Source organism: Cervus elaphus, chromosome 25 (genome assembly GCF_910594005.1).
Source record: "Cervus elaphus chromosome 25, mCerEla1.1, whole genome shotgun sequence".
In the NCBI taxonomy this organism is placed as follows: Eukaryota; Metazoa; Chordata; class Mammalia; order Artiodactyla; family Cervidae; genus Cervus; species Cervus elaphus.
In genome coordinates, this window is record NC_057839.1 from 6051648 (window position 1) to 6077814 (window position 26167).

The window sequence follows — 26167 nt, forward strand, 5'->3', positions numbered from 1 at the left end:
TGCGGGCACGAATACTAATGCGCCATGCAAATGGCAGTCCAGAGGAGGAGAGCCCTGGACTGTCAATTAGCTAGCCCCACACCAGCTAGAGAGACCAGCCCTCTCAGTCACTAGGGGCCAGCCCAGTGCAGAAAGAGACAGTAGAAAGAGAAATCATCTGGAAATGCTGCTGTGGTCAAGCCAATGTCTTGTGGCAGCCTGGGCAGGGGGCCTCAACCCAGGGGGAGGGGTGGGGAGAGGGCCAGCCTGACCTCTCAGAAAGGGGTTACCGGGAGTGCTTGGGGGAGCACGGGTGTTGTCCCTGGTCCTGGAGGTGCTGCATCTACCTTCCCCACTACCCACCTCCCACAGGCCAGGTTAGCAGGGGCCAGCTTCGGTGCTCATGTCCTCGGTGTCCTCTAAGCCATCCTCTTCGCAGAGGCTCTTCGCAGCCATCCTCCTTCGACCCAGGGCAGCCTTCCCAGGAGGGAGGGTGAGTGGAGAGCTCCCATTGCCCCACCGGCTCTTCTGCTGCTGCTCCGTGTCCTCTGACTTCCTTCTCTTCCCTTCCCCCATCCACTGCTGTTTTCCCTTACTGGGTTAACAGCATGAGCTTTGAGAACAGATAGAACTGGGTTCAAACCCTGATGCTACAACCCATTCCAGCTTTGTGGCCCTGGGCAAATCACATCACCTCTCTGTCCCTCGGTTTGCTAATCTGTAAAATGGACACAAGGGCAGAGCCATTGAGGTATAGTGAGGATCGCTTTTTGAGTAGCTAAGAGTTTCAGCCAACCTCTTCAGTTGTGCCAGAAATGTTTGTTGTTGTTCAGTCGCTCAGTCATGTCCAGCTCTTGGTGACCCCATGGACCTCAGCACACCAGGCTTCCCTGTCTTTCAACATCCCGGAGCTTGCTCAAACTCATGCCCATCGAGTCGGTGATGCCATCCAACCGTCTCATCCTCTTTCGTCCCCTTCTCCTCCTGCCTTCAGTCTTTCCCACCATCAACGTCTTTCCCAATGAGTCGGCTCTTCACATCAGGTGGCCAAAGTATTAGAGCTTCAGCTTCAGCATCAGTCCTTCCAACGAATATTCAGGGTTGATTTCCTTTAGGATTGCTTGATTTAATCTCCTTGCAGTCCAAGGAACTCTCAAGAGTCTTCTCCAATATCAGAGTTTGAAAGCATCAATTTTACAGCGCTGTCTTCTTTATGGTCCAACTTTCACGAATCTATACATGACTACTACTTTGCTTATTTCTTAAATTGCTGAACTTAATTTCTATTCCAAGTTTCCATTTTAGGGGATGGGGGCAGAAATGAAATCTCAATAAACTTAGGATGCCCCAACCCCTCAGACTTGCCTGAATATTCTTCTGGGGGCTTATTATGAAGAACCAAGTTGTAGGGGTGAACTCTACCATCAATGTGCAGCCTATAACCTCTGAAGGGAGACGGTCTCCAGGAATCCTGGCCCCTGTACATTCTGTGGTCACAGTACCACCCAGGTCACAGCTGGGCCCCCCATCTTAGAACCAAGGTTTGCTGGTTCTCTGGGGTTTTCTGGACCATGCCCCTCCTGGAGGTAGGGGAAAGAGTCTTCTCCTTGCCAGACTCAGCAGAAAAGAGGCACAGGCCAGTGAAAAAGATGTGCTGCCCACATAGAGGGCTGGTGGGACTGGAAGAGGGGCTCGGGCCTGTGTCCACTGACCTGGTTCTACGTAGGAAATGGGGGAGGCATCCCCAGTTCCCCGATTTCACCACAGTCTGGGGTTTCAGGGTTGAATGCTATGCCCATGTTGGGCCAAGGACACATGTCTCTCCCTGCTCTCCAACTCCTAAACCAGAGTCTTCGTAAGTCAAAATCCAAAAAGGTGACTGCATTGATTCTATGTCATCTCTACCTAGGCAGTAAATAGTACAAGCCTCGACTGTGGAGTAGGGCGTGTGGTCACAGGACTAAGCACGAGAAACATCTACTGGTAGGTGGTAGTTTGAAGTGGCCTCAGTTCTGCAGCCCTGTTCCGGAGGCAGCCCTCAGGAAGACAGCAGCCATGACTCTGCTCCACGTTCCTTCTTCTTCAGGCTCCAGCTGCTGCAGCAGTGCTGGCAAGCTGGGAGCCCACGCTGACGGGATCAGCCGGCCATGCGGGGCCAGGGGCGCTCCTCGCTGGCATCATTACTAATCATCGCACGGCAGGACTGCTGCTCCCTCCTGCCCTCCCTGCTCACTTTTTCTGGGGGCCTCTAGCCTGTAAAAGCCCTGAGTGAAAACAGACCCAGTGTGCCTCTAGGCTGGTGGCCCTGCAGGCTGGTGGCCATAGCTGCACCCCCAGGCACTAAGAGCATGGGAGAGAGCAGCGCTTAGGGCCCAACTCCTCTCCTTATCCATCCCTCAGCTCTAAGATGCCAGACCATTGCTGTGACTCCCCAGAGAAACAGTACGAGAAGAAATCAGTTGCAACAGCAGCTGGAGGACTTGGGGCTAGACAGGCATTGTGGGCTCCAAAGTCAGATCATCTAGGTTCAAGACTAGTTCCACCACTTATTTGCTGTGTGATGTTGGGCAGATCACTTAAGCTGTCTGTGCTTTGTTTGCCTCATTTATAAAATGGGGCATAATCAGAGTACCTACCTTATGGGGTACTGAAGTGAATAAGTAGGACTGGGTATGTGACTGGCACATAGTAAGAATTCCATAGATGGGGGCTACCATTGCTAACGTAATTGTTATATAACTTAAGGAGAATAAAGAAGGGGCATGAATACAGTTGACTCCTGGACATTTCCCCAAGATTATGGGTTCATAATCTTGGGTAAATAATCTGATGCCGAAGTTGAAACTCCAATACTTTGGCCACCTGAGGCGAAGAACCAACTCATTGGAAAAGACTCTGGTGCTGGGAAAGATTGAAGGTGGGAGGAGAAGGGGACAACAGAGGATGAGATGGTTGGATGGCATCACCGACTCGACGGACATGAGTTTGAATAGGCTCCCAGAGTTGGTGATGGACAGGTAAGTCTGGTATGCTTCAGTCCACAGGGTCACAAAGAGTCGGACATGACTGAGCAACTGAACTGAACTGATGAATCCATATTTTGTACAGATAAATTCTGCCCATGATTTCTGTCCCCATTGCCCCAATCATTTCAGTGTCACCTGTCCACCCGGCCACTATGACAATTATCAGGGCCACCTCTACCCCCACTTCAGCCTCACTCTGCCCCTAACTCTCACCTCCACCTCGCGCCCCATCCCTTGCTACCCAGTTCCACACTTGTCTCCACCCCACCTCCACTCTGACCTTTGACGTCCTAAGCTGCCCTAGGCCCCTGACCTTGCAGAGTCCAGACTTTGGGGTGGGACTTGGAGTGGGGCAGGCCAGCCTGACCAGGTTCAAGGGCCCATTTCTTCACTGGTGGGCTTCCCTGGTGGCTCAGATGGTAAAGAAGCTGCCTGCAATGTGGGTGACCCGGGTTTGATCCCTGGGTTGGGACAATCCCCTGGAGAAGGGAATGGCAACCCACTCCAGTATTCTTGCCTGGAGAATCCCATGGACAGAGGAGCCTGGCAGGCTACAGTCCATGCGATCGCAAAAAGTCAGAGACAACTGAGCGACTAACGCTTGCACTTTCACACTTTCTTCACTGGCAGAGCTGGAGAGGTCATTCCCACTGTTTCTTGACAAAGCCTGGGATGTTATAGGGTGTGTATCTGTCCTTTGTCCCTTAGACTGAGTTCTCCAAGCCAGTGAGCATCAACTTCTGCAACCCAGAGACCCACTTAGAGTATGATAAACAGGAGGCGCTCACTAAATGCACTCATCAAATTGTGACTGAATGGATGAGTGAGTGAACAAAGTTTAATAATGATGTTAATGATGATGAGCATCTTTCCTGGAGCCTTGCAACCCGCCAGTCACTATGCTAAAGCACTTGAATGCTTCTCATTCAACCCTCACAACAACCCTAAGCAACTGGCATAATTATTACCCCCATTTTACCCAAGTTGAAACTGAGTCTTAGAGAAGTTAAGCTCAGCTAAGAAGTGGTTGGGTCAAATCCCCTCATACAGTCTCTCCTCCTGAGGAAAGATTTTCTTAACCAGGTGTCCATAAATGTGCTTCAGTAGGAAGAGTCATGACCACCACAAAACTTAATGACAATTGTGAGTGCAAGCATGCCCTGTTCTTTTGGGGAAGAAGTGTCACAATTTTCATCGGGTATTTAAATGTGTATGAATATTTTACCCCACCTGTTCACCCTTCCTGCTTCCAGCCATCATTCCATCCACCCCCGAGAGCCATTTGATCAAGTTCACGAAGCACCGGCATTATGCTAGGTCTACTGTGGCACCCATGACTTCCCTGACCTTCACAACGTGTAATGCTGTTTCAGATAATGCAAGCTGAGGTGCTCTGGCACGTCATTTCCCCCTCCCTGGATCTGGGTAACTCAGAAGGGCTTTGCTGCCAGTGTCTAGGCTGCGTGGGTGGCTGCACTCTGTCTGAACCCGTCTCAGCCCCTGGTGGAGACTGTTCCAGCACTGGAGCATGAAGGGGGAACCCTTGAGGCAGTGTAGCTGTCAGGACGTGAAGGGCAGAGCCTGGGTCCTGGTTTCCCTCACATGCCCCCTCGCAGGCCACATCAGCCTTTCTCCCTCAAGGGGCATAATCAGCCTCGACAGATGAGGCCACGCTTGCTGCATGAGGACACGGCCCAGGAGAGTCACTTCCCAAGCTCAGGTCCTACACTAAGCTCTTTTCTAGCTCCTAGGAATGTGGGGAAGAAAGTGCTTGCAAAGGAGACCGAAGGGGGAGACTGAGGAATGAAGTTAGCATGCTCTGAGCCAGGACTGTGTTCCAAGCAGGGAACCCCTGTGCCGAGTGCTTTTGCTGTCACAATCGATTTTAATCTCATCCTGCCACTGACATTGGTGGGATTGTTCCTCTCGCAAATGTGCAGAGAGTGAGGCTTTCAAAGATCAAAAAACATGCTCAAGGTCACAAAACAAACCCCACATTTGAAGCCTGATGTCCCTGGGTTGAAAGCTCTATCTGCTTCCCTGCCCTCTGGAGATCTATCAGTACTTGTGACATCACCTGTATTTTGCAAAAACTTATCTTCCCTGGCTTCTGAGCATCCCCCACCACCTTATTCCATATTCACTCACTCCCTCCTGATTGCTATTTGTAAAGATTCGAGCATCTGACTGCCCTCAGCCCTAGATCAGCTCCACAAGGGCAGGGACTCTTGCTTCTCCTCATTCAGTACTGATTCATGTATTTAGAATAATGCCTAGCAAGTAAATGTTGCTTAATAAATATACACTTTTTTTTTCAAAGTGTCTATTTAAATAGTTTTTTTGATGCAGACTATTTTTAAAGTCTTTATTTAATTTATTACAAAATTGCTTCCGTTTCATGTTTTGGCCATGAGACAGTGGGATCTTAGCTCTCTGACCAGGGATTAAATTCACACTCCCTGCATGGAAAGGCGAAGTCTTAACCACTGGATCACCAGGAAAGTCTCAATAAATATATGTTGAATGAATGAATAAATGAATACTTAAATTAACCCCAGAACAAATAATAAAGGATATTTGCAGAGTGATTTACAGAGAGATAAAACATTTTTCCTTTACCTTATCCAACCCATTCCTCATACCAAAACTTGAAGGAGGCCTATTCACATTTTACGGATGAAACAGTCCAGCCTAAATTCACATGCAGAAAGAAAAGTGGGGTAGGCCTTTTTCCCCGCCCTGAGTGACCTCGGTGTGAGTATCTGTGGGATACTCAAGAAGTCCTGGGCCAGGCTGAGCCATCCTGGAGGAGGACAGGGGAAGGGGGTGTATGCTTTGCTTTCTAACAGCTCACAATATATTCAAGGAGGCCAGACTTATGCATGTGGAACATTTGGGAAATGGTACAAGACAGCAGCTAGCAGAGTGCTGAATTGCACATAATCAGGTGCCAACCACATTCCCTTCCTTAACTAATCTGAGTCTTTTAATACCAGATGGGGATCCTGAGAATAGATTTCCTCTGAAACAGATGAAGAGCAAAGATGGAAGCCAAGGGGAAGGCGGTGACTTCCTCGTTTTTCACACGGCTCCAGCCTGGCCCTAGGCAGCCAAGTAGTGGCAGTCCATGCTCCCAGACTGGTCATGCTCTGTGCTGGGCACTATTAAGGGCCTCACACACACGACTGCATCACCCTTAACGGCAATACTGTGTGCATGCCCTGTGCTCAATCATGTCTCTTTGTGACCCCATGGACTGTATCCTGCCAGGCTCCCGGGCCCATGGGATTTGCCAGGCAAGAATACTGGAGTGGATTGCCATTTCCTTCTCCAGGGGATCCTCTCAGCCCAGGGATGGCACCTGCGTCTCCTGTGCCTCTTGCATGCAGGTGGATTCTTTACCCACTGAGCCATCAGGGAAGCCCACGCAATAGTACAAGGTAGGTGCTAATGCCGACCGCAGAAGGGGAGCATAGGGCTCAGAGAAAGGACTTGTCAGGCCCGAAGACATACAGTCAACAAGGGACAAAACCGGGAATTGAAGCCACATCTAGCAGGCCCCCCCAGATTCATGCTCTTAATTTGACGCTGCTGCCTCCATTGGTGGTGGGAACTCAGTGACCTGCCTTTGTCCACATGGGTGGGAAGAGACACGACTAGAGGAGCTGTGATGAGAGAGGGAAGCAAGGAACACAGCTGGTGTGTCACGGAAGCAGACAAGTGCACTGTGCTTCAGCAGGATCTCTGTGGGTCTCTTACCACCTTATCCTTTCCCCCTGGACGGCCTCCCGGGGGTGGCCTAAGGAGCCCTATATGGGTGTTCATGTCAAAGGGAAAGCAAGACCTTGGCTCCAGAGACTTCTGAGGGTGTGGACAGGCTGTGAGTGTGTATTTGTCTGCTCAGGCTGCTATAACAAGATGCCACAGACTGGGTGGCTTAAACAACAGAAATTTATTTTCTCACAGTTTTGGAGACTAGAAGGCCAAGATTAAGCTGAGGTGCTGGCAGAGATTGTGACCAGTGATAGCTCTCCCAAGGGTTGTAGATGGTGGCCTTCTTGCTGTGTATGCACGTGGTCTTTCCTTGATCATGTAGTGGTGGTGGTGGGGATCTGATGCCTGTTCTTCTATGGGCAGTAAGGACACTAATTCCCCAGAGTCAGGGCCCCACCCTTATGACTTCATTTAAATCTTCATCACTTCCTTAGAGGTTCCATCTCCAAATACTGCCATTCTGGAGATTAGGGTTCCAATATATGAACTCGGGGAGGACACAAACATTTAGTCCATAACAGGATGGATGAGGGAGGGGTCAGAGCTGGAGATGGTGTGTGAGCTGGCTCAGCTTCCAGGGTATAGGGAGCTGCAGCCATTGAAACTAAGGTTGGTTCGGGCTGGCCGAGATCACCTTAGTGAGTACACCATGTCAAAACAGCAGGATAAATGGCCCCTACAGCCAGGTGAGTGACAGGAGGCTCCCTCTGTCTCCATGGAGTTGTCTTTTGCGATTTATCTGTACTCTGCTTCTTCAAGGGCTTTCCTGGTGGCTTAGACAGTAAAGAATTCGTCTGCAATGCAGCAGACCTGGGTTCAATCCCTGGGTTGGAAAGATCCCTTGGAGAAGGGAACAGCTACCCATTCCAGTATTCTTGCCTGGAGAATTCCATGAATAGAGGATCCTGGCAGGGTATAGTCCATGGGGTTGCAAAGAGTCAGACATGACCAAGCGACTTTCATTGCTTCTTTAAAGGGCCTTTGGGGTGGAGGAAATGAGATAATGGCCGCCTAGCCTTTAGTAAACTCTCAAGTGCCAATCCTGGTCGCTCGGGGGGCGCGGAGATGAGCAGAGGCTGCAGGTGCAGTGGGTTGGTGCTCCATCCAGACGCCTGAGAAACCTGGAGGCTGCACCATCACCCGTCCCCAGCGATGATCCCTCTGTTTCTTAAGTCCTGGCCATCCTGGGTCTTGCTGTATTCCAGGCTTCAGCCCCACCGCCACCCCTCTTCCCCAGCAGGGAGGGCAGGAAGGAGGTAGGGCCAGCTTCTACCTGTTCTACTCCATTATCCAGGATTCTGGAATGCAGGGACACAGAGAAGCCCTGCACTGCTTGCTGGTTGGGAGACCTGCGGCTTTAAACCTGGTGGGACCCAGGGGTGGGTGAGCTCCCCAGATCAGTGGCCCCCAGCCGTCCTCATGTGCCAACAGGAGTGTTCCCAGGACAGAGTCCCGGGCTCCAGGTTCTAATCCCACATCCTGGCTGGGTAACTTCCGGGAAATTTCTTGCCCTTTGTTGTTCAGTCACTCAGTCATGTCTGATTCTTTGTGACCCCATGGACTGCAGCATGCCAGGCCTCCCCGTCCATCACCAACTCCTGGAGCTTGCTCAAACTCATGTCCATTGAGTTGGTGATGCCATTCAACCATCTCATCCTCTGTTGTCTCCTTTTCCTCCTGCCTTCACTCTTTCCCAGCATCAGGGTCTTTTCCAAGGAGTTGGCCCTTCATGCCAGGTGGCCAAAGTATTGGAGTTTCAGCTTCAGCGTCAGTCCTTCCAATGAATATTCAGGACTGATTTCCTTTAGGATTGACAGGTTTGATCTCTTTGCAGTCCAAGGGCCTCTCAAGAGTCTTCTCCAACACCACAGTTCAAAAGCATCAATTCTTCGGTGCTCAGCTTTCTTTATGGTCCAACTCTCACATCCATACATGACTACTGGGGGGAAAAAAAGACATCCAAGTTGGACTTACGGTATTCACCCCTCCCTTGGTGGAGCAGACTTTTTTCTCACCCCGTGAATTCAGGAAGTGGATTAAATAGGATTTTCCTTGAAGACAAATGAAACAACGCACCCCACACGGGCCACACACACGTTCTCGGAGGGGCAATCTGCCTCCCCCTGAACCCCACCCTTGCGCCAGACCTCAGTCCCGGCGCCCCCGAGCGCTGCGGCCCGGCCCCTCCCCTCCGGGGCTGCCCGCCTGCCGCTCTCCGCGAGCGCGGCTCAGACTCGCCTGGAGCGCGGCAGGCAGGAGGGCAGGCGCGCGGCTCCGCTCCACGCCGTCCCTGCTCTGTTCATTCATGATTGGTACTCGGCCCCCCGAGACCCAGCCCGAGCGCGGGGAGGGGAGCCGAGCGTGCGGCGGGAGGGGCGGGCGAGCGCGGCTCCCGCACCGCACGCGGCGCTGGCTCGGGAGCTTCGGCCGCGCGGGAGCGCCGGCCGGGTGTCCAGCGCCAGGCAGGCTCCATCGTCCTCCACCCTCGGCGAGGGGAGCGGCCGGGCCCGGGTCCGGAGGCTCGCGAGGAGCCGCTAGCCCTGCGAGCCAGTGCATGTGCGGGGCTGAAGAAGGAAAGGAAAGGCTCCCAGCGCCCCAGCCCCACACTCGCCGAATACCAAGCTGCAGCAAGCTGCCGGGTGCTTTTATTTTTTAACCTCCAATTCGGAGTAGACGATCCACATTGCTTTCCTTCCAGGGGAGGGGAGGGGCAGGGCCCGAGGTCCCAAGTCGCACACAAGTCTTCGCTGCCATGGGGGCCGTCATGGGCACCTTCTCCTCTCTGCAAACCAAACAAAGACGACCCTCGAAAGGTAAGCCACTTCCTTCTTCCTTTTGTTCCCCTGGCTGGTTTGGGGGATGCTCGGTGCTGGGCAGGGGTGTGCCACCTGTTCCCCTTGGCCCGGACCTCCCTCTCCGTGAAGAGCAGGTTTAGGTTCCTGTATCCACAGGAGTAAGAATCGGGCGGGAGGATTCGTGTGAATGTAGGTGAGCTCTCAGAGGAGAGGGCCAGGGTGGAGTCTGACCTCAGGGACCACAGGACCTCTCTGGGACACCAGGTACCACGACCCTACTCCTGGGGGCATCTCTCAGCGCAGAAGGCAGAGGCAAATTCATGGGGTGGGGGGCTGAATTATCTGGGTGTCAATGTTGGAAGCTCTCCCCATTCCCATAGATGGCTGTGGGCATCCGGGGAGGGTGCCCACACATTCACCCTGAACTCCCTGCCGGGCAGCGATGCCATGCAGACCTGGGGGTCAGTCATCAGGGAGAGAGTGCTGTCTGCCCACCCCAATAAACCTCTGCAAGCCAAAAGGAATCAGCTGCTGTCAGGTGGTAAAACTTCCAAGGCTGTGTGCTGGTGGCTCAGGGTGTCAGGAGCCGGGCATCACACAAGATGCTGCCACGCTCTGGGCACCGCTGAGGAGCTGAGGGCACTGTCAAGGTCTGGCGGAGAGGTGAGCTAACATCAGGGATTAGAAAGCATGATATCCTGAAGTCCCTTCTCTGCCTGGGTGCTGCTGAGATAAGCCCAGTCTCACCAGTGGGACAGTCGCCCAGCGGGTCCACATGAAGTTGGGGAAAACATGTGTTGCGCCATGGGGGACTATGCAGACCTCCTCTCCACCTGCTTGAAAGTTGGTTGTTGGAATAAAGACACTGGATGCAGTTAAGAAAAAGAATATGTGGGTTTGGTTTGTTTGGATTTTATACTCGAATACTCTTGTGATTGGTAGAAAGATTTTAAGTAACCTGACCATTAAACCTCTAAGTTTTGCTGTTGGAGCCCAGGTTCTGGCTTCAGGTAGGGTTAGAGCTATCCCTTATGCTGACTGGTGATTAGATCAGCATTAGGATAATGGTGGACTCCAGGGAGCACAGTGAGTCCACTGTCAGGACTTGCTTGGTCTTCCTGGTTCATTAGGGAAGTCTATCACAGAGCTACCTCTTGATGAATAACTTCTCGATGAGGGGTCTTAGCATCTGGCCCAGTCCACAGAGACTTCAGGCTCGCTAAATACTGAGGAATAAGATCTCTGCGTGAAGCTCTTAGGTGATTAAGCTGGGTTGGCATTCAGAGCCTAGAACATGGGAAAAAGGCCTCCACCTGTGTGTCCAGCTGACTTATACATCCTTCTGGCAGGAAAGGAACTGGTTGCCTTCTTACCATTCCTAGGCAGGAGAGGTCTGCAAGCATTGGCCTGCAACCTTGACATTGAGCCCCACTCCTCATGGATGACTGGGGACAAAGTTCAGCACCAAGTCCTGGACTCCACCCCCCCCAATCATCTGACCACCAGAGGTCCCAGGGGACTGTGGGGACAAGAAACTCAAGGATTTGCATCCTGGGAGGCAGCTAGGTGTCACAGAAAGATCTTGGACCCTAGAGCCCAACAGTCTGGGTGCAAACCTCAGCCCCATCACTCCCTTCTTATGTGACTTCAGGAAAATCCCTTCACCTGTCTAAGCCTCAGTTTTCTTATCCATAAAATGGACAGGTGAACTATCTCTAGGCAGAAAACAGATTGAGGAGGGAGTGGAGAGAGGGAGGACCATGCCTGGATTACTGTGTTGGCTGCACCCACCAGAGACCCAGAGGAGACTTCTGAAAGATGCCAAGGTCAATTGAATGATGGATATGGCGGATACAGAGGATACAGTCCTCACAAAGGATTGGGCAGAGATGAAGAGCTCAGGCATCATTCAGACATTGCCATCCACCATTCCCTTTTCCTACTCAGAACTCCAGGTCATCCCAGACAAATTCCTGCAGGATTCCCTGAGGCCAGAGCGCTTTGCTTCTCTCTCCTAGGAGTCTAAGGAAGGAAAGAGGGTCCACCAGCACTCAGCGAGCCCCCACTGTGTGCCTGACACAGTGGTCGGTGCTTTATCCACCCGTTCTCACGTAACTCTCAGAATAATGCTTGTTTGAAGCTCATTGCAGGTCCAGGGCTATTGACAAGCTGCCTGAGCCCAGGGTGTCCACTCAGCCCCACTTGTACAAAGCCCCTCCACATTGGCTGGAATTGTCTGGGGCTCCAGCTCCACACAGGCTTTCCAGGTGGGGCTAATAATAACGAAATTGCCTCCCAATGCAGGAGACGTAAGAGATGCGGGGTGGGGAAGATCCCCTGGAGGAGGGCGGGACAACCCATTCCAGTACTCTTGCCAGGAGAATCCTGTGGACAGAGGGACCTGACAGGCTACAGTCCATTACGTCACAAAGAGTTAGACACGACTGAAGCGACTTAGCACACTCGCATACGCAGCTCCATACACTCCCCCAAGCATTCTACCTGGAGCAATGACTTATCTTCCTGTCTTGCTCAGTGGAAGACTGATCAGCAGAAGACCCTTTCTGCAGAGAGGAGGGGCTTGGAAACTAACTGGAAAGGCTAGTGATCAGAGATCACTTCTGGGTCAGATCTCTGCCCCCTGGTGACCTCAGTTTCACCTTTGTTAAAGGAGAAAATTACATGAGACATTTTCTCAGCTTCCATCCGGTTCTCAAATTTGTAGATTTCTATTGCTGATGTTCTTCACAGAGCTGCCACTATGATCTCTGAGACCTCAGGCTCAGATCTAATTAGAAGCAGTCAGAAGAGAGTGGTGGAGATTTTTCAACTCAGGAATCCATCTTCCTGCTGGGTTCAAATCCAGGCGCTACCACTTACTAACTGTATGACTAAGCCTTATTTTTCTCAACTAGAAAACAGGGACAGTAGTAGTTACAATCTTAAAATAGCTATTGTGTTGTGTGGATTTCAGGATAATGCAAATCAAATGCTTAGCACAAGCTCTGCTACGTGATATGTAGTCAGCAAATTTTAACCACTATTCAATTTATGGCTCTGCTGTTTGGAGCTTCCAAATGCCTAGAGTAAGCCATCCTGGAAGTAGTCTGAGCCTGTGGGAATCCTCACTCATTTCTGGAGCCTTCTTCCTGCCGTGTCCAGGAAACTAGGACCTAAATCCCACATGTTCAGATGCTGGTCCTGTTGCCGCAGCCCCCGCTGACCTCCGCTTTGTGGCTGTTCCTGAAAGCACTGTATCTTAGTCAACAAATACCCTGCGTGTTTTGGAAACATAATTTGGAATCACATACATATAAAGCTCCACGAGATTTAGTGCCAACGGCAGGGATGTGCCTAACCCAACCTAGGTGCTCAGGGAGAGTTTCCAGAAAGCAATAGAAATCTAAAATAATTTAAGAGCTATGTCACTGAATGAAAAACTTTCACGTTAATTTCCTGTCCTTCTCTCTGTTAGGAATCTTTGTCTTTAATTAAGAACAGGAGAAGTCCTGCTTTAGAGATTCAGACTCTGCATTCCAGATAGGGTTTCTGGCTCTAATAGTTTTGTATGTGCTTGTCATACAAAGGACACAGCTCTGGGCTTAAAGGGTTGGCAGGTCAGGGGTGATCAGAGGAGGACTGCACAGGGGCAGCAGCTGGACCTGTGGAGGGAGGGGCAGGAGAATTTAGGGGGAGCATCACACTGTAGGGGTGGCTAGGTCATCAGTCCTCCGTGGTCGAGGGAAGGCATTCAGAACCTTCAGCGAGGGCTGAGCCTGGGGTCTCCAGGGTGTTCATTGAATAGATGAGCCAACAAAATCTCATGGCTTTTAGGTGCTTTTTCTGAGGCCACATGGCAATTTAGAGACAAATACGGGACTGTTCCCCTCACTCCTAGATCAGTGAGCATCTTGGAATTTTAAAGGCCCTGTGGGAGCACACTACTCCCGATGAGGTCAGGTGTGGTTTGTTCTCAGAGCAGCATGTTCAACGAGGAAAAGTCTGGGGGACCGGCGGGAGGCAGTAAGACAGAGGGAAGCAGCACACAGCCCTGGGCTCAAGGGGCCTTTGGCAGGTCATTTCACCGTGGAAATGCCAGTGTTCTTATGTCTAGAAGAGGGATGCTGCTTTACGGGGGTGTTCATGTCTTGAGCATTACCTGTTTCTGCATCTCTGTTTGTCCCTTTATCTCTGTGTTATTCTTTCCCCCTCTTCCTTGTCTAATAGTTAAAATTCAACTCACATTTCAAGTCCCCACTCAGCTGTTTCTACATTCAGGAAGGCTTCCCCAAGCCCCAGAAAGAAGCAACTTCTCCCATCTAAATTCCTTAATCTTTTAGATGTACATTCTCCTGACTCTCAAATCATGCTTTAAATAAGGCAACTGATGGAGGTTTAGCCCCTTCCCCCACCCTCAGAATGTTAACTTTGAGTTACTCTGAATCATTCTTCACAGCCCCCATCCTCATTCCTTGCACATAGTAGGTACTCCATAAATCTTCCATGGAGGAATTTATAAACAATGGAATACTTGGCCATTCTCTGTTATTTCCTAGAAGTACAGCCCCCATCTTGGTTCCTTGCGCATACTAGGTATTCCATAAATCTTCCATGGAGGAATTTATAAGTAATGGAATGCTTGGCCATTCTCTGTTATTTCCCAGAATTGCAAACCCTGAAGGAAAAGTTAGCTTCCCTCTGGAATTTCAGTTACCAGCCCTTTCCCTGAAATGAATTCTATTATTTGGTCTGCTGGCTTTGAATTAGCTTTGTCCAGGGACTGTACTAAGCCTGTTTACCATTTAGCAGGGAAATGCTGAGAGCAGTGTTCCTGATTGCCAGCCCCTGAGAGTCACATAAGTATGGGAGACCACACCCAGGGTCAGGCACAGCTCTGGTCCCTCCATCCCAGAAGCAAGTCATTGGAGCTCAAGGCAAATAAGGATCGGGAGATGGAAAAGACTGAAGGATGGAAGTGAAAGGACTGCTGCCTAAAATCAGTGGGAGTTTTTGCCTGGTCCCTGGAAAAGCACCATGTCTTAGACCTCTTTGTATATCTAAAAAGGTTTTGCTTTGTCAAGGTGCAAATGAATGCATACATTACAAGTGAGTGAAAGAATGAGTGACTGAATGAATGAAGAGTTAAAGAAATGAATAGATGAGTGACGAAGCAAATGAAGGATCAAATGAATGACAGAAGGAATGATTGAAGAAATGAGTGCATGCATGCATGAATGAATCTACAAACTAATTATTGATTAATGAAGTCCCAGAAAGGCTATGATAGCAGAGTATCTTTGCATGAAGAGCATTGATAGCCCTGCTCCCCAAATCCTGGATCTAAGCCCCCTATTGTGAAACTTGGAAGGAGTCAGTGGTACAGGAAGCCTTAGCCTAGCTAGTTGACAGTAAATGTAGAAGAGGTACTACTTTTTGGATAGCTGAAAATTATAAACTCAGTTAAGAAGAGTCCTGGTCTTTTTTTTTTTTTTTTGGATATCAGTGAGAGTGTGGTGTCTTTGGGGAAGGTGGGAAAATATCGCTCAGCTTTCACTCTTTTGTTGATTCATTCAAAAAACTAAAGTGAAGACTGACCCACAATGGCCTCCCTTGTATTTCACGGTCCTCTTTATTTTGTCTGAGTGAGATAAAAAAAAATCCGTGTATCTGTCCACTTAGTTATTTGTTCACTAAACAATCCCATGTGTCCTTTAACATTGCTTCCCTGATGTTTCTACCCAAGATCCCCTTTGGCCTCCCCACTCTTCTTCCACTTCCTCCTCTCTGTTTATTGCAAACTCCTATACACCCTTTGAGACCTCATTCAATATCACCTGCTCCCAAGCTCTTGCAGGCAAAGTACATTTCTCTCTGCCCTGCTCCCCGACAGTTACCACTCCTTCCCTTGGCTACAGTTCCAAGCATTATGTGACTGCGGATGTACACATTTATCTCTCTGACTCGCTCTCAGGGAATGAGTCTTATTCTAGGGCCCCTGTCAAGGCCTGCAGTTGATGGATGTTGTCTGCCCAGAGGTAAGGATGGATAGACCAGGGTGTGAGTCCTTGATGGCTCCAAGTAGCACAGGAATGTGGCAGCACAGATGAGGAACTCGGAGCTACTCATGGGGAGAAGAGCTGCAAAGTTCTGCGTAATGGCCCTGGAGGTGATGCTCCCATTCATCAGGCAGAGGACGAACAGTACTGGGGGAGAGAGAAGGAGCCTGTGTGTGTGTCTGTGGGTCTGAAAGACTGAGAGAGCCCTGGGACCTTCAGACAACCTGACTTTAAATGCTTCTCCTTCCTCCTGGTAGTATTTTAAATGGGTCACCTTTTGGGAGTAGCTGTCATCAGTTGGGCCATCACTGACGTCCCATACCCTAGCCATGGGAAGAGAACATTGGATTAATTCTTGTTATTCCAAGTGAAGCTGAAAGCTTCACTGGGGCAGTAAGGGCCAGTGGGAGGTATACTCAACTCAGATCAGGGAGTTAGGAATAGGGTGTGCAATGGTTAGGACCTCTGGTTAAAGTAAGAGACTTGGGCTCAAACTCTGACTCTGTGACTTCTTAGATGAACCTCTCTGAGCCTGTTTGCTCCTCTCTGAAATGAGGACCATGACAGTGTCCCCTTCATCTCCCTTATAGGGCTGTGGAGGCGCCCCGGGAGACAGTAAGCACTGCGCTTCACAGGAAGTGAGGTGATTGAGCAACCCGAGGCAGCACTGGCTTTGCTGCTGCCTTTTGTCCCATCTCAGGGCAGGTCCCTTCCTCTGCTGTTGCTCTATCTGTACTGTGACAGGGCCTTCCTTGGTGACCTCTGTGCCTTGGACCTGTGGCCTCTGAGTCCACCCCTCTGGGCCCCAGAGCCGTCACAACTGTGGCCACTAGAATTCTGGGCAGTTTCTCTGGTGATTCCTATGGGAAGCTGTGAGTTTTAGATGATGGAAGAAATCCCCAGTGATGAGACAGGAGAACATGGATCACCTACCAGGGTTAATAATAATAGCGATGGCAAACGTTGACCTGGCCTTGCTCTTTGCTGGGCACCTTGCTCTACCCTTTCCTGGGTTATTTTATTAACCTCCTCCCAGCACCTTGGCCACCTGATGCAAAGAGCCAGCTCATTGGGAATGACCCTGATGCTGGGAAAGATTAAGGGCAGGAGGAGAAGGGGACAACAGAGGATGAGATGGTTGGATGGCATCCCTGATTCAATGGACATGAGTTTGAGCAAACTCAGGGAGATAGTGAAGGATAGAGGAGCCTGGAGTGCTGCAGTCCATGGGGTCGCAAAAAGTTGGACACAGCTTAACGACTCAACAACAACAACCCAACCCTGGAGAACAGACCCTAGTACAGTTTCCATGTTGTTGATGAGGAAACTGAGGTTCCAGGAAGGGAAGTACCTTGTCCGTATGTCTCACAGCATATGGAGAGCAAAGCCTGATTCTGGCTGACCCCAGAGCCTGAGGGTCTTAACCTCACCAGCCTCCTCGCTCCTGACCTTGCCTCAAGCCAAAACGGGGTGTGTGTGTGGAGGTGGGGGAGAAGGCTTCCAGGGATAGACTAAGCACCTCATTTAGCCATATGGAACCATCTGCAGGCCTTGAAAAAAAATGCTTTTCACCCCATCCCCAACCACCCCTGGATCTGTTTCCATTTAATCTGATGCCTGAATATGAAAGATTGGGGGCAGAAGGCCAATTAGCAGATTCATTAATAGGATTAAACATCTCTCCTCTGCTCTAATCATTTCTGTGAACTAAATTCTTCTCCCTTTGTTTTAGCCATCATTGCCTGTCAGAGAAGGATGGAGCACTTAAATACCTCCAAGGCTGTTAGAATTGGGCACCAGAATCAGTCCATGTTTTCAGGGGGTCCCGTGAGGTAGGGAAGAGTCAGTGGGTGGATGAGTGGTCATCTTTGCAGAATAAACAAATGCAAGAACTTGCTGGTATGTTTGCCTTCTGCTCTCTCATTAATTTCCTTCCAGTTCTTAGCCAAACATTGGCCTAAATCTATATCACACACATGTATGTGGAATAGCAGGTATGGACACATGATTTTGGTTAGACAGACCTGGATTCAAAACCTGACTCTGCCACTTATTAGCCATTTGACCTCAGGCAGGTCCCTTTGCCTCTGCAAATGTTCGTATGCACATCCAGAGAGTTAAGATATCAATAGTAATTACCTCAAGGTCACTATGGGGATTAAACATAACAAGGCATGTAAGATACAGTGGTCTGAATATAGCAAAGGTGTGTTAGAGGCAAATGACTGCTGTCTTGGAACCATGCTACTCAAAGTGTGGTCCTCATACCAGTAGCTTCTGCATCAGCTGGGAGCTCATTAGGAATGCAGAGTCTCAGGCCCCTACTGAATCCTGCATCTTAACAGGATCTCCTGGTGGCTTGGAGGCCCCCTGAAGTTGGAGAAGCATTGACTTAAAGCACAGATTATAGTGTGTATGTGTGTGTATATATCATGTATGTATATATGTAATTATAGGATTATATATCAAAGTGGTAGGAACTTTTGAAACTTTCTGGTTGAAATATCATTTTAAAGACCAATACAGTATACTAACGCATATATATGGAATTTAAAAAGATGCTAACGATAACCCTATATGCAAAACAGAAAAAGAGACACAGATGTACAGAACAGACTTTTGGACTCTGTGGGAGAAGGTGAGGGTGGGATGTTCTGAGAGAATAGCATTGAAACAAGTATACTATCAAGGGTGAAACAGATCACCAGCCCAGGTTGGATGCATGAGACAAGTGCTCGGGGCTGGTGCACTGGGAAGACCCAGAGGGATGGGATGGGGAGGGAGGCGGGAGGGGGGATCGGGATGGGGAACACATGTAAATCCATGGCTGATTCATGTAAATATATGGCAAAAACCACTACAATATTGTAAAGTAATTAGCCTCCAACTAATAAAAATAAATGAAAAAAATAAATAAAAGGATAACCAAACAAGTCCTGAGAAGACAAGCAATCTGCCTACAATCACACAGCTTGAGCATCAGCTGGGATTTGAACCCCAGGCTTCCCCTTCACTTTTTTTTTTTTTTGCAACGTAATTGTTTTACAGTGCTGTGTTAGCTTCTGCCGTACAGGATGTGAATTAGCCGTAAGTATACATAGATTCCTCTTCCTCTTTAACCCCCCACCCCACCCCACCCCCTCTCGCCCTCTAGGTTGTCAGAGAGCCGCGAGCTGAGCCCCCTTCGAAGTGTGTGTATGTCAGTGCTGTCTCTCAGTTTGTGCCCCCCTCCTTCCCCCACCACCTTCGCCCACAAGTCTACATCTGAGCTTCTATTCCCACCCTACAAATAGGTTCATCAGTACCATTTTTCTAGATTCCATACATATGCATTAATATACAACATGACATTTGCTATTGCTTGTTTTTATATGAATTGCCAGGAAGTCAGATTTCCCCGGATGAGCATTTCTGCAACTGATCCTTTTTTTAATCTTTTTTTTTTTCCTTAAATGAAACAAGAGTAGGATTATGTACTCCCATTAATTTTTAATTTGCTAATTTAAAATGTTATTCCAGCCAAGAGAGATCCTGAATCTTGATTCCACAAGTCATCACCTTAGCTGTACCCCCAAGATCTGTGCTCTCTGAAGGTCTGATGAAGGGGCACTGTCCGTCCTCATCTAGTTTGCTTCCAGGACCGCAGGCCAGGACAGGTGCGGACAGAGCCACGGGAACCAGTGACCTCTCTCCACAAAGGGCGTCACGACGCCACTCGGCATGGCAGAGCAGGCTGGTCACCTGGGTGTTGTGTGGAAGCCTTTGTGTGGGATTTGAAGCCAGGAGATTTGACAGAAGTTAGTGGGAATCTAATGGACAAAGGAAGGGCCTGAAGCTTGAAAGTCAAATGCCTTTTCTGGGGGGCCTGGTAGAATGCCTCTGTCGGAAAGCGAATTAACAATCTGAGTTATTGTAGGAGGCTTCCTTGATAGGAAGTTCAAGTTATTCCTTCTTAATAACCTGAACTTCCTATCAAGTTATTAAGACATGATAAGCCTTAATCAAGACTTATCCAGAGTAAATAGATTTGTTTAAGGTAGAAATCAGAGAGATGGAGAAGCACTGCTTGAGGAGGAGGAATTCTGAATTTTGAAGGCCTGCCGTGCCCCAGAGCCTTCAGCACACCGAATCTTTTTCATGTCTGTAGTAGTCCTGTGATAGTTGTGTCGCTGTCTTCATTTTGCAGATGGGCTCAGAAGCAGCCACAGTTGTTCAGCCTCTTCTTGGGGGTCAGAGGCCTGCTTGTCCTCTGACAAGCAGGAGTTGCCTTTAAATTGGGCATGCTTCAGATCCTTGCTCTCTAATCACTGGAGCCTCAATTTCCCAATTTGCAAAATGAAGATAAAATACAACCATGTGTAAGTTAGTGATTACTCAAGAAAGTAGGTGTACTTAACCATGAAATGAAGAGCGGGCTTGGTTAGCAACAAAACCATGCAACAGAAGCGTGGATCGTGTCTCAGACAATGAAACAATGGGACGTGAGACCCACCTCCTATCCAGTGAGCTCAGTAGTTAATGATCCGAGGACATGCTCTCTGCACACATAAAAATCAGTAATTTGTGGCCCCAGCTTGATCAGGTAGGGACAAGAAAACTCCCCTGCTCAACCTGAAGGAGGAGCTGATGATAGAAGCATAATGTCTACTCAAGAGAAAGAAGTTCTTCTCCTCCCCACTTTTCCTTTGTTTATGAATCTGTAGCCCAGTAAGTTTTCAGGGTGCATCACCCCCTCACCTGCCCACTTGTAAGCCTATTTTATTAAAATAGGATGCTTCTTATCTATCACTTTGCTTCTCGCTAAATTCTTTTCTGCGCTGAGACATAAAGGACTATGGTACCAGAGCTCTTCGGAGCCTCCCAAATGCCACCCAATGATTTCAAAGTCAGGCTCCCATCTGCTTTCCCCTGAAGGAGAAACTGCCAGAAGGAGATGAGAGTAATGTAGGACACCATCTTTGTCCTCAAGAAGCTTCATGCTAGTGACAATAATAATATTAACACAAATCTATAGATCTTTGACTGCATGCCAGACACTTTAACAGCTTGGTTTTTGTATAACCTTATGGCATCACAAGGCAGTCAGCACTATTACTTGCCCCTTTACAGGTAACTGAAGGACTGAGGGCTAAGGAGGGAAATGTCCAGTATCTCTTCTCTCAGAAGCGGACAGGCCAGGATTTGAACTCAGAGGGTTTGATTCCAGCATCTGAATCCTTAATCACCAAGGTAGTCTGTGTCCAGGTATCTAACTGTCCTCAATTGCAAATTGTGTTACACTGCAGAGCTTCCAAAGAGAGAGACAGAGAGAGCGAGCATCTCTTCCAGAGGGACACAGTCAGAGAATTAGAGAGGAAGGCGGAAAGAGGTGGTACGTGAAGTGGGTAACAGCTTGAGCTTGGGCCAGGCAGGAATGTAGGTGGGGAAGTTCTCGGCAGAAGGAATAGCATGAGAGCATCTGTGAGGAGGACAAGAAAGGGGGAAGGAATCAAAAGCAACAGTGATGTTTTGCATGTTTGTGACTTGAGGATGTCAACAGAAAGATTATCATCAGAAATGGGAGGGAAGAGAATGGGGGCAGCGACAGGAGGTCAGGTTGTCCATGTTCCAGGAGGTGGGGGAAAGGGTCCTGGAAGATAGCAGAGAGCAAGGAGGAGTAAGGACAAAGGACAAAGTAAGTGGGGATTGGGACTGTCCCCTCTAACCCCAACCTGTCTCCCCGAAGTCTCCCAGTGACTACTTCCGCCCACATTTGCTCCCCCATTCCTCCCACTGCACTCGTGTTTGTCCTGCGTGATCTAGCAATTGACTGCCTTGAATTGCTCTATAATCACTCCCTGTAAACATGCTTGACTCTTGGTTAAGAGTATGCTGTCCTCAATGACAGGGGCTTTTCTTTCTGCCCTTCTGAGCTTCTGCAAGAAGCTCAACACAGTTTTGAGCCCACAACTGGTACTTGGTGACTTGACTTGACATTTCACAGAGACGCAGGAGAACTTGGGATTCCCTAGTTGGGATGAATGTGGCAAAGAAGCTTGGGCACAACTCTGACAGAGCCCCTCACAGGGTCTGAATGTCAAAGACTGTGGTTTAGTGCAGAAACATGAGAGCACTGGGGACTGTTCCATAACCATTTACTAAGAGTTGATGCAGAAAAAAAAAATGTGGTGTATTGGGTAACATAGAACCAAAGGCCAGTCCTAACTTGCCCCTTATGAGCTGTATGGTTTAAGAAAATTGTTTAATTCTTCTCTGCATGCCAGCTTCTTCATCTATGAAGTAATAACAGTCATGATGTCAACTCATTGAATTGTCATGAGGATGAAATGAGATAATGTGCATGTACGTGTTTGGTAAAGATTGAAGGTGGGAGGAGAAGGGGACGACAGAGGGTGAGATGGTTGGATGGCATCCCCGACTCAATGGACATGAGTTTGAGTAAACTCTGGGAGTTGAAGTACAGTGAAGTACACTGCATGTGCATGCAGTGGGCAATGTTCACCAGCATGTGAACTAATTTATGTGATTGGATGTGCGAACGCATGTTTGCATCCTTGAAAGTGTGCAGCTTGATCGTTCGTGTGCCGGGGGCTTTCTGTAGCGGTGTTGGTGATGGGAGTGCCATGGAAGTCGTGCAGCGAAGGGTGTGATCGTGGTGTGGTGGTCGCAGCAGGGGTGGTGTTGGCGGTGGTGGTGGTAAGTGGTGTGAGCAGCAATGCTGGCTGCTGGGTGATGGCGGTTGTGGCACAGGGGGCTTAAGGCTCTCACGCTCCTCGTCCAATCTATCTTCTCTAACTAGGCTGCACAGAAAGATTTCCAGCGCCCAGAATTTGAATTCCCCCAGCTGGACTTGTCAACAATAGGAAAGAGTAAGACAAATCAAACCCGTGCCTCTAGCTTTTTACTTTTATCCATGGTTGGTACTTGCAGAATCCTTTTCGTGTAAGCCTTCTCAACACTTGCATTCCCAGCATGTAGCACAGTGCCAGGCCTGGTACGTAGTCAGCCTTCAATAAATATCTGTGGAAGAAAAGAATAAGATTGCAGAAGGACACAGGCCATGCTCTTAGATGAACTCACTGGTTAAATGTCTCATCTCCGAAGGTCCATTGGGCAGCTCCCCAGCACGTCAGAATGTGCCTGCACTCCCGCCAGGACCAGGGTGGGTGTGCCGCAGCCCTCTTATCTGGCAAGCTGGGAAGACTTCCTGGAGGTGCACCTGGCCCAAATGCACTCTGCCCTATTTCTATGCTGACTGAATACAAGCAACGGTGGGGAAAATGACATCTCCCAGCAGCTGCTTCTGGGGTATCCGTGCCTCCTCCTCGGCAGGAGCAAGAATGAGAGGCACGTCTTGCCTTTAGAAAAATTCCTCTTGGCAGCAATCCCTCTGCCCAAGTCCTGAGAGAGATTACAGGAGTGGCTTCAAGTCTAGTATCTCCATAGCCCACCTTTTACCCTGGGCAAGTTAGAGGCACCTGTTGGACCTCTGTTCATCTTGAAAACGGAGTAACCACATGCCAACACTGTAGTGTTCTTGGACCTTTTAGGTATGTGGCACAGAGTAAGGGCTTAACAAACGTAGTAGTTCTTAATATTGGTAGCATTTGTTGTCTCTATCACTAATGGAGAGATTAATGTAATAGGTGATGAGTAATGATAGACCAGAGATTTGTGTGTCCACCGTTGATGTGTGCATGCTCAGTTGTATCCAACTCTTTGAGACCTCATGGACTATAGCCCACCAGGCTCCTCTGTCCATGGAATTTTCCAGGCAAGAATACTGGAGTGGGTTGCCATGCCCTCCTCCAGGGAATCTTCCCAACCCAGGGGTCGAATCCGAGTCTCTTACGTTTCCGCGTTGGCAGGCGGGGTCTTTACCACTTGCGCCACCTGGGGGCATGGACTCACCTTGAACCCCCTGGTCCTGGAACTCTGAGCCTGAGGGGACCCTCTGAATGGATGGCACAGTGTTGGTGGGGGTGTTCAGAAAAACGAGGATAATCTTTCGGCATTGGGGGCCAGCTACTATTTTGACAAAGAATTCAATTTGAAGACCAAATAATCTTAGATTTAAATCCCAGGCTTGCCTCTTACTGACTCTGTGACTCTAGGTAAGTTACTAGGTGAATCATGGTTTCTTCTGGTGTCCAGTGAAGTTGCTAATACTGAGCACATCAGCTCCTTGGAAGAGTAAGAAAAGTCTAGTGTAAGTGGACCTGGGAATGGGGATTTGTCTCCAAGGCAGCTCAGGATAGGAGGTAATGGAAAGACCAAAGTGGTTTGGGAATTAGAGCTGCTTACAGACTTTATCTGTCCTGGAGTTGATATATTGTTCCCCAAAACCCTGAAACAGAATCAAGAAAGGAATGAGAGGAAGGAGAGCTTGAAAGAAGATGTAAACATGTATAGCAAGCACTCAATACAGGGAGAATTCATTCACTGTTGACGTTTTTATTGTTGTGACTGTCACTGGTATTTAGAGGTGTATATGGGAACCCAGGTAGAAAGGAGAACTCATGCAAAGACCCCAGGTGAGTGTGGGGATGGAGGGATGGACGGAAACTGGGCTGAATCTGTTCACGGTTACAAAGCACCGAGGGTGATCTGTGAAGGATGGAAACTGAGGCAGGCTGCCCCTCCCCACCTCAGATTTCTGGTATCACCCAGTGACTCTACACGCAGATCATGAGCTCTTTGAACGGTGTTTGGTATCTGTGCATTTTTGTAGAGAGAGATAAAGCTCGCTGCCCGAAAGGGAGCATCAGACACTGGTTGGGCATGTCCGCTGCTGGTGGTAGTGGGTTAGTCACTCAGTCATGTCCGACTCTTTTCGACGCTATGGTCTGTAGCCTGCCAGGCTCTTCTCTCCATGGGATTCTCCAGGCAAGACTACTGGAGCAGGTTACCCTGCCCTCTTCTGAGGGATCTTCCCGACCCAGGTATCAAGCCCCAGTCACTTATGTCTCCTGCATTGACAGGCAGGTTTTTTTTTTATCACTAGTGCCACCTGGGAAGCCAGACTTTCCACTTGCTACCTGGCATTAGCTCCATTGACACTTGAGGAGGCTGAGGCTCAGGAAAGCTGCTTCTGTGGGAACTCAACGCATTGCAAGACTACTCCCACTTCTCCTGGCTGCCAGCTCTGTGATCTCTCCCTGGCGGCTCACTCATCATTGGACCTGACAACGTAAGAGGCTCCCATCCCTTCTCTCCTTCCCCCTCCTGCCTTTCTTGGCCTTCTTCCAAAACTTTGGAAGAGCAATAAACCAACTCTAGAGACAGAGAAAGGCTATAGGAAACTCAAACCCGAAATCAAGTTAGTCTTCATACACCCTCCATCTGAGCTGCCTGAGAGACGAGCCCCCCACCCCCGCACCACTGTGGCATTCATGTCAGTGGGGCAGCAGCCAGACTGAGCGACTCAGGGGTCCCCAACCTCCGGGGTCTCACGCCTGATGGTCTGAGGTGGAGCTGATGGAATAGCAGCAAAGTGCACAATAAATGTAATGCACTTAAATCATCCTAAAAGCATCCCACCCCCCACCCAGTCTGTGGGAAAATTGTCTTCCATGAAGCCAGTCCCTCATGCCAGAAAGGCTGGGGAACTGCTGAAAAGACTGGCATACTTTGTTCCTCTTAATCCAGACCCCATTGAGTACTGAATGCAGAAGGCATTCCATGCAATGGTGAAACGCACACACTTAGAAGCTAGGCAGTTCTGGTCTAGAACCTGGCTCTGCCTTTCTTGAACTGTGTCATCTTGGGTAAGTCACCTATTCCTCTGAACCTCAGATCTGTCTTCTGTAAAATAGGGCTCATAGCTCCCTCCAAGGTTGTTGTAAGGATTAACAGAAAAGGTGTATATAAAATACCTATGCCATAATGGGCACTCACTTGAGGGTTAACAATAGTTTTGGTTGTTATGTTTTGACCCAATGAGTTCCAAGCGGTAGTCTTGATAAATACGGGCTCCTCTTAAACTGCAGGCTTCCCTGATAGCTCAGTTGGTAAAGAATCTGTCTGCAATGCAGGAGACCCTGGTTCGATTCCTGGGTTGGGAAGATCCGGGAGAAGGGATAGGCTACCCACTCCAGTATTCTTGGGCTTCCCTTGTCTCTCAGCTGGTAAAGAATCTGTCTGCAATGTGGGAGAACTGGGTTCAATCCCTGGGTTGGGAAGATCCCCTGGAGAAGGGAAAGGCTACCCACTCCAGTATTATGGCTTGGAGAATTCCATGGACTGTATGGTCCATGGGGTCACAAAGAGTCGGAACCACCTCTGCAACCACAGTCCTAGTCCCCAGCACAAGTGTGACAGTTCCTGGCATGTGCTGCCATCCCCCCATCTATTAATTATGGCAGACGTTGCTCACCCATTACAGTACTTTTTCTTCTGAGCCAGAATGTGATTCAGAATCCTTCTTAACCCAGCATCCTAGGTAGTCGCTACCAGCTGATTACAGTTGACATGAAGGTGGATGAAATTTACTTGCATCCTACTTCTAATGAAGTTCACACTTTCTGCTCCCTCTCTA

The 26167-nt window shown here is 49.2% G+C and overlaps 1 protein-coding gene across 4 annotated transcripts in view; it reads left to right on the plus strand.

Moving 5' to 3' along the window:
- KCNIP1 (potassium voltage-gated channel interacting protein 1) overlaps positions 1-26167 on the plus strand; it is a 394479-nt gene that overhangs the window by 135162 nt on the left and 233150 nt on the right. For 3 of the 4 annotated variants that reach the window (XM_043887546.1, XM_043887544.1, XM_043887545.1), the window contains exon 1: positions 9015-9592. The exons of the other annotated variant lie outside the window; for it this stretch is intronic. Coding sequence is in view for 2 of the 3 variants with exons in the window: in XM_043887544.1 (XP_043743479.1) it covers positions 9532-9592 (61 nt within the window). In the remaining variant the exon portion in view is untranslated. Of the gene's footprint in view, positions 1-9014; positions 9593-26167 lie in introns of those variants that run through there. 4 annotated transcript variants of the gene reach the window in all.